This window comes from Onychomys torridus, chromosome 5, assembly GCF_903995425.1.
Source record: "Onychomys torridus chromosome 5, mOncTor1.1, whole genome shotgun sequence".
Lineage (NCBI taxonomy): Eukaryota > Metazoa > Chordata > Mammalia > Rodentia > Cricetidae > Onychomys > Onychomys torridus.
The window spans coordinates 49,845,808-49,860,585 of NC_050447.1; the positions used below are offsets into that span (position 1 = coordinate 49,845,808).

At 51.9% G+C, this 14,778-nt stretch overlaps 1 protein-coding gene across 1 annotated transcript in view; it reads right to left on the reverse strand.

Moving 5' to 3' along the window:
* Positions 1–9,940: 9,940 nt before the first annotated feature.
* The window catches only part of Slc7a5 (solute carrier family 7 member 5), a 30,567-nt gene continuing 25,729 nt past the window's right edge, over positions 9,941–14,778 (reverse strand). The window contains exons 9-10 of the mRNA XM_036187921.1: positions 14,131–14,308; positions 9,941–13,268 (exon numbers count right to left, since the gene is read on the reverse strand). Of these exons, the coding sequence (XP_036043814.1) occupies positions 13,213–13,268; positions 14,131–14,308 (234 nt within the window). The 3' untranslated portion in view covers positions 9,941–13,212. The remainder of the gene's footprint in view (positions 13,269–14,130; positions 14,309–14,778) is intronic.

Sequence of the window (14,778 nt, forward strand, 5' to 3'; positions counted from 1 at the left end):
CTCTCTCTCTCACTCTCTCTCTAGCATTGTGGGTAGCACCCATGCTAAGCCCCACCCCCTTGAGCCCCACCCTCCTAGCCACCTTCTAAAGTTGTTCCTCGGGTGCTACAAGAGCCTCATCTAAGGGGACCCTGTCCTTTCACCCCCATCAACACATAGTGAAGGGAAAATAGAGGTCCAGGTGTCAGAGCCCAGGGGAAAAGTTGGGGTTGGGGATTAAGAAGGGTGAAGTGGGCAAGACTGGTGCTGGACTGAAGGCACCAGTGGAGGGGGTGCTGGTAGGAGCTGTAACTTGCATATCATCCATCCTAGTTTGGAGCTGTCTCTTCCATACATTCTTACTGTTTGGGACCTTCTAGAATGTTCTGTGGAAACCCCATAGATGCTTACTAATGTACATAACTGGTCTCCATCACTCACCTTCTCTGTCAAGGGAAAGATCTTGGACCTGCCCATGCAGGTGGCACTCCAAAAGACTGGTTTTCAAGAGCTCCCAAGAGGAAGATGGAGCCAGGATGCTCCTGTCTCTGCTAGGGGCACAAATGACCCATCTCCATGGGTTGAGCAAGGTCCCTAAGTCAGAGCCAGTTACCACCAAGGCTCAGACCTGGAGTGGACACTGGTGTGTAGGACTGAGCGTCATTTCCACATGAATCCAAAAGGATCCTGCTGGCAAAGTCAAGATGTCATCAGTTGTAATGATGCATATCTGTACTGCCAGCCCTCAGGTAAGGGGGCTCTGGTGAGCCAGGAGAATTGCAAGTTTGAGGCTAGCCTGTACTACAATAGTGAGTTCCAGGCTAGCCTGGGTTACATGGTGAGTTTAAAGTCGTGAGACCCTGTCTCAAAAAATAGAAAAACAAAACCAAGAAAACCTCCAAAACCTCCAAACCCCAAACCAACCAAACAGAAAAAAAAGTATTGGTGATTGCTCCCAAGCCTGATGACCTACCTAAGTTTGATCCCTGGAACCCACATGGCAGGGAAGAGAAGCTGCAAGCTGTCCTCTGCCTGAGACAAGTCCCAGGGATTCATCTGCCTATCTCTGCTCCCTGTCTTTCTGTTGCTGAGATTATTGAGTCTGGCTTTGTTTGTTTGTTTGTTTGTTTGTTTGTTTGAGACAGGGTTTCTCTGTGTAGCTTTGGCGCCTGTCCAGGAACTCTAGCCCAGGCTGGCCTTGACCTCACAAAGATCTGCCTGCCTCTGCCTCCTGTGTGCTGGGATTAAAGGTGTGTGCCACTACTGCCCGGCTTGAGCCTGGCTTTTTATGTCTGTTCTGGGGATCAAACTCAGGTCCTCATGCTTGCACACCGAACTCGACCAACTAAGCTATGGCCTCAGCCCCCCAAAGGCTCCTTTCAGCATTGCTTAGTTTGTGAGATGCTTCCTGCCACTATAACAAGCTGTCCATCATTCTCACCTCTGCATGGTGGCCCTCTAGTGATTGTGTCTACTCTGCCTGTCACCTGTGACATATGGCTGGGATTGCCAGAGCTCTAGCACCCATGAACTGTCCTCTTTGGGTGGAAAGGACTGTAGAATCACAGGCTCCCAGGATGGACTGATCTCCTCTACATCCTGCAAACCTGGGAAGGTTTGCACATGAGTCCCTCATCCTTCTACAGTCAGAGCATCCCTGCTCAACTGGCAGGAGACTGGACTATTGAGGTGGATGGGCAACATCCAGGGAACAGGGATCCAAACAAATGTTTGCTGCTTACAGAGTTCAGAAAAAAAGTGTAGAGACCTAGACTGAACCTGTCCCATATGGGGATCACAGTTGTTTCTCCTAAGAGGATTAAGGACTCCACACCACATCCTCACTGCCAGCCCTCACTGCTGGCCCACGTGTGCTCTCAGAATAACTTGTCACCATTGGCACAGTGTGGCCTCCCAGGGCTCTTAGGATGTGCTGTGGAACAAAGTAGTCCCAGCCAGTGTGGAGAGGGAAGGAAGATGTAGGGTGGGAGGGAGCAGACCCTTCTCCAGAGTGGTTAGAGCCAGGCACACTGGGACATGAAGGACTCGCTAGGATTCAGGAGGTGAAGGTTTATGTTGGGGTTGAGGCTGGGAAACTGTTCATCAGAAAAGCTGTGCTGAGCAGAGAAGGGAGCAGCCACGTCCACTGCTACTCTGTAGAGAGGTCTCTGCTGACCCTGGGAACACTGGGTTACTAAAACTATCCTGTTTGGGGCTCTGGGGTCCACTATTACATGGTCCCCTGCCATGGATATCAGCCACTGCTCATGGAAGAACTGTGGGCGAGTGGCCTCTTCTGACCAGTGGGAAGTTGGAAGGACTGAGCTTGAAGCCGTCAGAGCTCCCTGAGGAGGTGAGACTCAGTCCTGACCACTGGTGTCCACTCCATGCCTGAACCAGGTGGAGGGGACAGTGACTGTCACCCTGGAGCAGCTCCTGGAGGGGATGGAAACCCAAACAGCTGCAGCTGCAGCAGCTTTACTCAGCTGTCCTAGGGGAACCTGGCTCATGCCCAAAGCCATGCAATGTGCCCCAGGAACAGGAGCCTGAGGCACACAGGAGAGACTGCAATGGCAGCTGGGGACAGGCATATCCTTCCTGCCCTCTGTCCCTCCTGCTCTAGGCTCTGACTTGGTCGTCTTTCTCAGGCCACCACCAGAACAGTAGTGGTGGCTTCATGCTGAGCCCAGCTGTATCTTGGGAAGGAAATTGTCTTCCTGGAGCCTGGGTTACTAAGAGAGAGTTTTCCCCAGAGGCTTCCAGGAAATGTTCCCACAGGTCTCTCTCCCCCATAGTAAGCTCCAGGCAGTATGTGCTAGGCCAGGGGACAATCCCCCCACCAAACTGTCAGTCATCAGTGTGGGTGGGCAAGGGGTTCCAGGAAGCACCTGGGATCCAGAGGATATGTGGCCACCTTAGCAGTCAAGGAGAGATGAGGTGTGTGTGGGGGTGGGGGCAGTGGCAGGAGGAGTCCCTTGCCTCTTCTCCTTGCCCCTCTCCCACCTTACACAGCCAGTCCTCTCACTAACCCCATTTACAGGAGAGGTTTGTAGAGGCAGAGAAATCACTTGACGATCATGGCGGGGATCCTCTGGAATAGTTTCCACTAGAGTCTCCAGGAATCCCTCCAACAGGCTTTTACTGGTGCCCAGAGTGACTGTGGGCAGGTGACTCTTAAGAGTCACAGTGAACTAAGGAGGTGGAAAGCCAGACCCCTGGGCTCTTCAGTCAGGGAGGAGAGGGCTCACCTCACCGGGAATAGAAAAGAGAGAGAGTTTAGGGAGGCATGCCTATGCAAAAACCCTCAGGTATGTATGTCGCGGCATGGAGTGTGGGGGGAGGGGAGACAGTGGCTCAACATGGGTTGGAAAAGTAGGCATAGGAGTTATACAAAGGCCACCCATAGACGGGATCTTAATCACTAAAGCAATAGATGTTACTTTAAGTCCTGGCACTTGTGTGAATTACCCAAGTCCTGGATAGAAATGGTGAATGCCCAGGCTCAGGACAACCTTTCAACACAGACATTTCTTTTCTCTGATGACAGCGGGTAGCTCTCTCTGGCTTCCAGCTGCAGGCACCTCTGGGACTCTCCTCTCTCACCCTTCTGGCCCTGGCTGCCTGTACCTGCTGGTTGTTCTGGGTTTACCAGTCAAGAAAACCAAAATCCGACCTCCCTCCACTCACCTCCATAGTCCTGGAGAACCTGACAGCCCCATCCTGGGAGCCCCAGGCCCCAACCACCATTACCCGCTCCTGTGAGCCACTTTATCTTGCCGTGTCTCTGGTTAGAAGCTCATGGGATGAGCTGTGCAGCCAGCTCTTCCCCTCAGCTTACTGAAAAGCTTGAGGTCTCTGCTCCACTACCACTTGGGAGATGCCCATTCTTAATGATGTCTGCCCTGCCTTAAACAGAGCGTGTCTAACCCCAGGATTTAAGCTCTTTGCTTGGTCCTAGGTGGGCTCCAGATCTCTGCTACCACAAGGGCCTTCTGCAAAGCCCGGCGGCCACCTGGAGCCTTTTAGTTTGAACCCTTTGCAGATATACCTACACAGGTTTCCAAGTGACTCAAGGCTGGGTGCAGTGGCTTATGCATAAGAGCACAGCACTGAGAAGCGGCGGTCGGAAGAGCTCTAGGAATCTGAAGCCTCAGCTATGGAGTGTGAGTTGCAGGTTAGCCTGGGCTAGAGTGAAACCTTGCCTCAGCCTTCACCCACCAAGTCATGATTCATTAAAACTGCAGGACCACACTCTGACAACTAGGACAAACCTAACTGGAGTACACATCCGACTTCACAATTGCATGATTCAGTTGAGTACATCAAACAGGTTCTCACTCTCCCTCAGTCTCTCTCTGGGCCTCAGTTTCTCCATCTGTAAAAATGAAAGTCTGGGCTATCTCTGATTCTGACTCAGGAAGCCTAATGTTATGTCCATTCCTCACCCTGTCTTCCTCACAGGTTGATCGTGGTGAACTGGAAACCACAGAGCAGAGTTCACTGAAGCTTGTCACCCACTGTGAGGACAGCAGGGGGCAGCTAGAGCCTGCTAGTGTGAAGCAGGGATGGGGCTTTGCTGTCTGCTTCCCATGAGAGGCCCCATTAAGATGGAAGGAGGCTGAGATCAGTGAATCTAGGCTCGGTGAATTAGAGACTTTGGGCCTGCTGGGTCTCAGAGGCATCTGTTTTGGGGGCTTGTATTGGGGGTTCCATCTAAGCGAAAGCAGTATAGCAGAGCAACCCCAATGGAAGAGGCGCCCGACATTCTGCCCCAGCTTCCTGCCAGCCCAGGACCTGAAGGACAAGGCCCATTCTCCTGGGGTAGTGGGACAGTCCACTATGCCTCTTCTAATGATCCAAGGTCAAAGTCAGACACCTGGATGAGAAAAGGTTCCTGGGGTTTCAGCACAAATGGAGAAAGCACCATGTACTTGGACAAAGGCAGCAGGTAGGCAGACAGACAGATAGACGCAGACACACACACACACACACACACACACACACACACACGCACACACACACGCACGCGCGCGCGCACACACGGAGAAAAAGCTATGGAGTGATATGCATGACCCACACACACACAGTGCAGAGTCTTTACCCAAATGCTGCTCCAAGCCCCCACCTACCCCACCCCAAGCCCCTGATTCACATCAACTTCTCTGGAGCCAACAAACTTCTCCGAGCTCCTTTAAAACCTGTTGTTTGGGAAACAAGTGAAATAGCACTATGATTCAAGTTCAAGGAGGTGCTGCTGGTGCAGGTCTGTCATTCCAGTTACTCTTGGTAGAGGCAGGTTATAAATTCCAAGCCTGCCTGGCCAACAGAGTTAATTCAAGTCCAGTCTGGGCAGTTTAGTGAGGCTGTCTCCAAAGAAAAAGAAAAAGAAAAAAAAAAAAAATCAAAGAGAAACAGAATCTTCCCGCCTAGACCGTGGGACTCAAATTCCCTTCCGGCAAGTCCTAATTTTGGCATGATCCTCCACAGATATTTCAGACATAGCAAGAAAACACACTCCCACACTGAAACCCCCTGCACCAAAGCAGCAAGAGTGTGCATGTCAGAGGGAAGGTCACGCTGATTTTAAAGTTCTGCGGACAACCCCCACACATACAACCCACCCCCATGGATAGCACAAAGCAGCTGGTCATTTCTAGATACACACGGTACTGACTGAGCATCTCTGTACTTGCTCCCTGGTTAGTGTAAGGACACTTTGTATCCTCTGTATTTATGGCTGAGTCATCTTCCAATATGCAAGGGCCACAGGATCCTTGGCCAGGTTTTACTGATGATGGCAGGAGACCGAGTATCATTTCTGTCTCCTGCTTCTTCCAGAGAGTGAGTCCGTCCAGCAAGGGTCTCTGGACAATGGGTGGACACTGCAGGCTGGGAGTTTCCCAGATGAGTGTCTTTCTCCATCTGAGCAGCAAACCTGTGACCTCAGGGCTTATCTACATACAGCAACAGTGAGAAAGGAAGCCAAGGCCACGTGCAGCCTCTCTATCTGACGTCCTGAGGAAGTGTTGGGCAGTCATGGAGTGCAGTGAGGTGACAAGTGGCCTGAGTGAAGGGGAGTGTCCCTGGGTGCAGCCTAACCCAAGTCCCATCTTCAATTCCCGTACTCAAGTTTTGTGGAACCCCTTCCCATGGCGACTTAGATCCCCATTCACTGTGAACCACATGGGCGGGGGGCGGGCCCCCCTCTGTTTCTCCCTGGGCTCTGCTTGCAGTAGTTATTTGGAATGACCTCTCTGTGCAACTCCAGGCTTGTTTGACTGTTGCTTCTCTGTGGGATTGAGCCCATCTCTGGTAACAGGCAAGCGCAGAAATCAAACAGCCAGTCTAATGATAGAGGCCAGACTCAGTGCTTTGAGTCCTTAGAGAGCCTTTAAGGATCCAATGTCCTTGTCCCAGAAGTCTTGGAGAAGTGTCACAGCAGTAAGGGTAGGTATGAGGGGAGTGACATCAAGGTTGCCCAGAGGCTCAAAGCACAGCCTCGAAGTGTCCGGTTTTGTGAGACAAACAAGGCTAACCTTTTTTTTGTGTGTGTGTGTGATGAAGAGGGCTTCGGGAGTCCCAGGCCAAGCTGTGTCCTGATCCAGATTTGCCTAAGGCCCCACCCAGTCTTTAGGATTAAAGGATCCACTGTGAAGTCGGTAGGATTAACTGATACTTCTTGCAGAGGACAGAGTGGCATCCAACAGCCCAGGTTCCTTGTCAAAAAGTGTAGAGGGTGGGGCAGGGAGTTGGGGTACACCCTAGCCTTGGCTCACACTGTCAGAAGCTACAAGAACCATCTAGAGACGATGCCTACATAAGTCCAACAGAGGCCCTGAAGATGGCAAGGAAGGAGGGACTCTGGAACCTTCCATCATTTCCTTTGACCCAGTCAAGGTTTGATCTCCAAAGAAACAGGCAGAGATTAGATCTGAGAAGAGATGCTAGGGGAGGGCAGGCACCGAGGTGTGTGCTTTGTGAGGCTGACTTTAATGATGTAGTTGAGTTCCTACATGCAGAATTTACTGTGTTTGGCTACAGGAAAGGTCTTATTAGAACTGCACCCCAGAAGTGAACAGGGCAGTGTTTGGCATGGCTGTGCATACATAAGAGACAGGCATCTAGATGTTCTGGCACAAGATGAAGTCTCAAAGCTTAAGCACGCCTGCAGGAGGGAATGTGCCTCTTTTCCTGGAGGCATGGCCAGACAGCCATAATCTTGGGCTTGAGCTGCAATGTGGGGGAAAGGCCAAGAGCCAGTTTCATCTGGCTGCTGCAAGGCTGGCACTTTCTCAGGTGAGATCCACAGGGTCAGGCCTCAGTGCAGGGGTGCAGGGGGTGGTGTCCAGCAGAGAGTCTAGTAGAAGAGCTGGGGGATGGCTCCTCACTACCATCTGGCTGCAGAAACCTTTGGCTCACACTTCGACTAAGCTGTAGGAAGAATAGCCAACATTCCACCCTCTAGTACTTGGGGGATGGGAGGGGAACATGGCGCCTGAGGCATATGACTCTCCTTCCTCCTCCTCCTCCTCCTCCTGATGCCCTAAGACAAGAGGCTTAGTTCTGCCCCCAACCTCCACCACTGTCATACATGTTTCTGGAGAGAGGCCAAGGACTTACAGGTCTTCGAGGGGTCAGAGATACATGCTTAAACACCCTGCCCCAAACTAGGGGATGACCAGAAGAGGCTGTGGCACACTGTGGTTTCTCCCCTCAGGTCCCCAGAGGCTGTGCAAGGTTCTTGGGGTCCCCACCGGCCCAGATCTCAGTCCCCAAATTAACTTCTTGTCTCTAATACAGCCTCTGTTCCAAGTCTCAGCCTGAGAATTCCTACCCTTTGTTGAAGGGGCAACACACACACACACACACACACACACACACACACACACACACACACACCATATACAATATTACCACCACCAGCTACACACACACACACACACCATACACAATATTACCACCACCAGCTACACACACACACACACCATACACAATATTACCACCACCAGCTACATACACACACACCATACACAATATTACCACCACCAGCTACACACACACACACACACACACACCATGCACATCATCACCAGTCTGGCAAGCTCAGTGGACTTGTCTAAGGCTTTGGGACCAATAAGGCACCATCCTGCATCCCCCAGTCTCTGCAGACAGGGTAGCTGGGCAAGGGAAGTTGACCAGGGCCCTGAACAGAGAACAGGATGGCTTCTGTGCTTTCATTCCCCACCTTTCTTTCCTCTTTCTCCATCCTCTAGAGAAAAAGCTCCCTGGTCCACACTGTGAGAGGAGGCAGGACAGGCAGAATTTAAGACCGTTGGCACAATGCAGGAGACGTCTATTTTGTCCTGACGACGAATGGCTGGAGAGATGCCTAGACCCTTGCAGTCCCTACTCTCGACACCGACAGGATTTCCACTTATGGGTGCCTCACCACCTGTGCCTCATTGGCCCTAATGAGCAACGACTGGGTTTTCTATCTAGCTGGATTTGATGGTCTCAGCATAGCATTTGACTTGGATGGGGTTGGGGGCAGGCAGGGAGGGGGTATGGGTGTATGCATGGTTTTTTAGGATGACGGCTGTCAGCTGGAGAAATCATCTGCTAGATAGTGCCCTTTGACCCTTGACCCTATCGTTTTCCTCCAGGAAGGGAGTACCATGGCACCAGCCCCAGGGATTTGTAGACCACCATCTTCCAAACTGCTTCTTCCAGCAGTCAGACCTAAGGGGGAGCCAGTAGAGTTGTGGTATCTACCCAGTGTCTGATTCCCATCCTTTACCTCATCAGTGGCCTAAGGGACGAGGTGTTGGCTGATCTAACTGGTTTTATTTCTTTTCTGAGGGCCAGCCTGAAACAAGCAACAGAACAGGGAAGAGACCGGAGTCTGATGCAATCAGGAGCAGTGTTGGTGTGGTGTGTGAATACTTGAGCAGTTAAAAAAACAGGCCAGACCACCAAACCTGGCTGAGCCCGTGGCGCGACCCACCCAAGGTGACTGTTAACCACCTTTTGCGTGGTTAAAATGGCATCTTCCAATCATCAGCCTTGCAGAACGGTCTGCTCCCATAATGCACCTGCCATCATGCTATAATCAATCCCACAGGACAGAGATGTGGGAAATTCCCACCCATTCCTGAACTTTGCATTGCCCTATTTAAGGAACCCAGGATCCTCCCTTTAAGTCTGCCGTAAAGCAAGCTCCCCAGGGGCCCTCAAGGCGCTTCTTGGGGCATTAGCACTCAGTGCCTCTGTACTTCTTTCCAGGCAGGAGCTCTGGAACTTTCTTTGATATAGTGGAGAACCTGGACACTGGACAGAGATCTCAACATGGTCTGTCTCTGTGTCCAGTCTGGCTGGCCTGAGGAAATGTCTGCTCTACCAACTGCCTCTCCGACTCTTAGGGTCCATTTCCTTGAGACCTTTACACCACATGGTTGAAACAGGACATTGCAGCATTGCAACACCCCACCCCCTTTCCATAATCCTTCAGAAGCTCTTAATAAATCCTGATCTGTTCTCATTTCACAGTCACCTGCTTAACACTTGGAAAAAAAAACACAGCTCTTCAATCTCCAGCTGGGCAGGCCCCTCAGGGTCCTCTGCAAGACGTCTAACCCAGAGCTGTCAAATTCACCTCTGGCTCCTCACCCTTTATCCTTCCCCAGGAGCTCCTTCAAGACCAGAGGCTGCATGCTATGCACAAGTCAGTAGTGCTGGGATGTCTGTGGAAACAGGGAGTGCATGGCCCACCAGGGAAGCTTCAGAAAGGCCATGTCCACTGGCCCTGCACTGTCCACTCTGGATGCCTAAGTGTACATGCCTGGTCCATTAAATGGCTTAAGATGAAGCCAGTACCCAGCTCACTGTAGGCTGAGTAAATGGCAGCCTGCTGTTGGGGCATAACACAGCCAAAGCTCAAGGAAGACACAAGGGCCAAGTTACATTGAGGTCAAGAGTGTGGCGTTTATTTGCAGCTAACCCGGGAAGATGGTTCCCTTCTCTAGGCATACAAGGCTACCAGCTCAGTGTAGGTGCTGGAGGGCAGTGGGCTGGCAGCATTGTGGGAGCTTGCAGGGCATCTGTCTTGGTTCAAGGGGCCACATGAGCTCACAGAATGGGGATAAGGTCACATGTACTTGAGGTCAGGCCACTTAGCAGCCCTGCCATTACCCATAACTTAGCAGAGTATTAAGTCCTGTATAGGCACATAGGCAGCATGACTGGTCTGTGCAGGGGCTGGAGCAGGCCAAGTGGGGGCCCATAAAAGGCAAGGCGAGTTTGTGCCTGTAACCTTCAGAGACAGCTTGGGGGGGCTCAAAGCCTTTGAAGAGCGGTTTCTAACTTTACGATAGGAGAGGATGGTACGAGCCATCCCACTTGCCTGTGGACATAGCTGCCCATAGGTCTCCTAAAAGGGGGAGGGGAGAGCTGCACTGTGTGGGACAGGCAGGCCAGAGACCAGGCTCACACCTCAGAGGTACCAAGTTTCTAGGTAGGTACTTCTGATGTGCAGTTCCCAACCTGCACTCCAGGATGCTCCATGCTGTTTGGAGCCAAGAATGACTTGCTGAGGTCCCCGAAGCCCTGGGTCCTGAAGCCCTAGGAGATGCCAAGTGCTCCCAGATGCACACACCAGCCATCAGAACCCCTCTGCTTTTCAAAGACACACTCTGTACAGACGGTGACATCTGGAAGCTGATGGCTGATCATGAGCACCTCAGCACCTAGCAGGTGTGACCTGGAAGACCAGGTCCAGTAGTGGGGTCTGGCCTCAAGGGTCCCTCTCCCACAGAGGCTAGGATGCAGATGGAAGTGGTCCTAGGTTCTGAGCCTTGAACTCTAACCTGTTCATGAGAGATGAGGGGGTACGAGATGGCCTGGAATCACTACTCCCATCCCCCTACCCTTCCAGAGATGGTCCTCACAGCACAATTAGCATAAGGCCCTCTAGGCCAAGCCCCTCCCACCTAGGGGCCTCCTGGAATCTTCTCCCTCCGGTGACCTTAGTGTGTCCCTAGCTCTCTGGCTTCCCTCCAGCCTCGTCACCCTCAGGGGGCTGGTGAGCAGAGGAATGTAGGGCTGTGAGAAAGGGGTGGGCTGAGAGGGGAAAAAAAAGACAGTTCTCACACAGGGAATCTGGCATTGAACACAGAACAAAGAAGACTGTTAGCAATTTAGAATTCCAATAGCATTTTTTTAAAAAAACAAAAAAAACCCAAAAAGTCCCATAAAACAGCAAATCCCCACCTCCCCACCCCCCAGCCCAGTGTAACAGGTTAGCCCAGTGTAACAGGTTAGCCATTAATACAAGAGGAAAAGATGTTATAACCACACCACTAACTCAGGTGGCACAGTAGATGGACCCAATGTGGCGGGAACACAACCTTTACACACCACTCAGACACTGACCGCTGACATGAGCCAGGCACAGGTGTCATCGGGGTCAGTGACATTAGAACAAAGCACTGAACAAATGGCTGTGTGGTCAGGGATTGCTTTAAGGAAAAAAACAAAAACAAAAACAAAAAACAAAAAAACAAAACCCTGCAGGTGGGAGACCCCAGAGCATCAGAAAGAGGAACGTAGGAACCTTCTCAGAGGGCGTAGGTCAGCACCATGAACATGGCCCAAAAGTCCCTGCCCTTTAGACCCAGGCTGGGACTGGGTCCCTGACCTGATTGCCAAGGCAGAGACCCCAGTTCAGATCTCTGGGAGATCCTTCAGGAGGCACTCTGACCTCTCCCTCCTTACCCATTGAAAGGGGACCCCAGAAACAAGGAGGGAGGTCAGGGAGGCCAGTAGTAAGGTTACCACCATGCAAGAGCTGCATAGAATAGAATCAGTCTAGTCACCGCCTTCCTTCAGGCAGGCCATGATCTGAGCAATGGCTGGGGCCGGGAAGGGATTCTTATATCCTGATGTCCCTCCAAGGAGATCAGTTGCTTGGTTAAATGTGCTGGCTGGACCTTAGCTTTCTCCCCCAGACCAGAACCGGAAACCTAGAGGGTGGTCCCACGTAGGAGGAGGGGTAGCCAGCAGCTTTCATACTCAGGAAGCTGGAGTGATCTTGCCACACAGATGGTGGACAGCAGGGAGGGGCGCTTGGTGCACATTCTGGACGATGGCTATCGGGGATAAGGAGGGGATGGGGGTGACTTGGCAGAGAGCTGCTGACAGTCTCAGGAACTATGGAGGTGAACAGAGGTGTGTGGGTGGGAGACCCATAGTGCTGGTCACTGTGTCCACCTTCCTGGTCCGTTTCTAAGAGAGCTGGGGTAGCTGGTAGACTGTGTCTGCAAGAACCAGAGCACAGCCCCTTAAATGATGCAGAGCCTGCCTATGTGCACAGACAGGAGCACATGGCCCTGTAGTTGACAGCTGGCAGCCAGCTCTTCCCATGGGCTTCTGGCTATGGCAGCCAGCTGCTGTTAGGGGTATGGCTACAGAGCTCTTTCATGTATGGTCACGGGAAGAGGAGTCACCAGGACTTCAGTGAGACCTGAGCTCTCCATTTATAATGTTAAAAAAGTAACTCAGCAGTAGAGCACTTGCCTCATATGAACAAGGCTAGGGTTCCATCTCTAAGGACCCCAGAAAAACAAAACAACCCAAGCTAGAATATGTGTCGTTCATCTGTCAGTCCAAGTCCACAGTAGAACAGGTGACATCCGAGTCTCAGTAGTTCTTTCGACCTGGTAACAGTGATGCGGTCCTCTTGAGTCACACTGTGCTACTGAACGACAGCCTCGAGAGAAGAGCTGTGGCCAGCAGCTTTCACATTCACAACTGGACTGCTCTGGCTATGTAGCTCTTGCGCCTTGCTACCCTGTTTTGTTAAAAAATAATCATCTCGGTTGTGTAAACTTGACGCAAACGCAAGCTACAAAAACAAACCAAAACAAAATTCAGAGAGGGGAGAAAGGCCAGATGTGGCAGTCCCCAGAAAGTCAGAAAGACCAGGCCTCAGCTCACAGCATGAGCTAACACCGAGTGCCATGTGTGGATGGTCGCCTTCTGGGACCGAATTCGTACCAGAGTATTCTTTCACAGGCACTGTGAACACCTGATGATTGGAGGGACAGTGGATGATGCTGGACAGTTGGTGGTGCTCACTGGAGCTGTGGAGTATGACAGGCTGGGATGCTGCTTTTCCAAGGTGAGCTGTCTGGAGGCAGTCACAGCGCGCACTCTCCCTGTGGCACCCAGGACTCGAAGCTAAGTCTCTTGAGGAACCACCTGCATAAGCTTCTGGCAGAGCACCGTCACAGAGACTGCAGGGAGAGAACAGGGGTGAGCACAGGGTGGAAGAAGGGCAGGAGCTGGGGCTAGCTCCTACTGTCCTGCTTGCTCTCACCAGCAGCCCATCAGTCACTTCTGAAATTTCAAGAGATGGGCTAGGCAGATGGCTCAATAGGTTAGCTGTTTGCCTGAGTCTGGGGCTCTTACATGGGTCCAGGAATCTGGTTTTTGTTTTGTTTTTTGTTTTTTGGTTGTTTTTTTTTTTTTTTTGGTTTTTCGAGACAGGGTTTCTCTGTGTAGCTTTGCGCTTTTCCTGGATTTCGCTCTGTAGACCAGGCTGGCCTTGAACTCACAGAGATCCTCCTGCCTCTGCCTCCCTAGTTCTGGGATTAAAGGCGTGCGCCACCACCGCCCGGGATCCAGGAATCTGAACTCATATCATCAGGCTGATTCACTCCCCATTCTGGAACTTCAAAGTCCCCCAGACCACAGTGATAGCCCAGGTCTGCAAATACTATTGTCCCCTGGGAGTTTTAGGAGGGTGAAGACAGGATCCTAACTGGAACCAGCCCTGAGCCAGGAGGTGCCTCATACACAACATTTTCAGGCTCTATCTCTTGGTCAGGCCACAATGTCCAAGCTAGTGGCCTGTAGTAGGGTTTTGCCAGTTGGCAAGGGCAGCTAGCCATGGAATGCCTATTAAGACTGGCTAGGGTAGAGCCCCATGTCTGCTGGTTACTCTCACTGCCAGCCTACTGACTCAAACCTAGTACCACAAAGCCTGAGGCTCAGCACGATTCTCTTGGTCTGTATGGTGGGCATGGCAGGACCACCACTCCCTTCCCCTGGGATTTCCCACCCTGGCTGGGATGGGCAGGGGCTGTGCACACTCACAGATGGCCTGCAGGAGCCACTTGGGTTTGTTCTGCCACCAGACGCCAAAGAAGTAGACAGGCAGCCCACTGAGGATGATGGCAAAGCCAATGCCACACTCCTTGGGTGTCTTCCAGAAGGACACGGCAATGAGGAAGAGGCAGGCCAGGATGAAGAACACCGGGAGGGCCAGGTTCACCTGAGACAGAGTAGAAAAACATAGGCTACCAGGTTCTCCTCCCCACATGTCCCATGTCCCATGGACACAAGTGGAAAGCGCCTACTTATTGTCCTGTGGCTGGCATGTGACCCTGGAGCCATCACCTTCTCCTTTGGGTCTTTCCAGCCACCCCTCCCTAGACCTTGGGCCTTTGTTTTGATGTGGCTTAGCTACTTCCAGCTGTTCCCCTGGCCTGCCTTAAACTGTCATGGGCCCGGAGAGAGCAGAATCCATGTCCTGTTCAGTCTCACGCTGACCTTAGCACAAGGTGCTGAGCAAAGCTCAGCTGGTATAGACAGAGGAATGAAAACAGCTAGCCTGGTTTCTCTTGAGGCTTCCACAGGGCAGCAGAGGTCGGCTCTGCAGTCCCCACATCACAGACATGGAAACTCCTGGCTGCAATACCCACCCATGGCCACCTAGGGGAGGAGCAGTGGGTTGACCCTTCT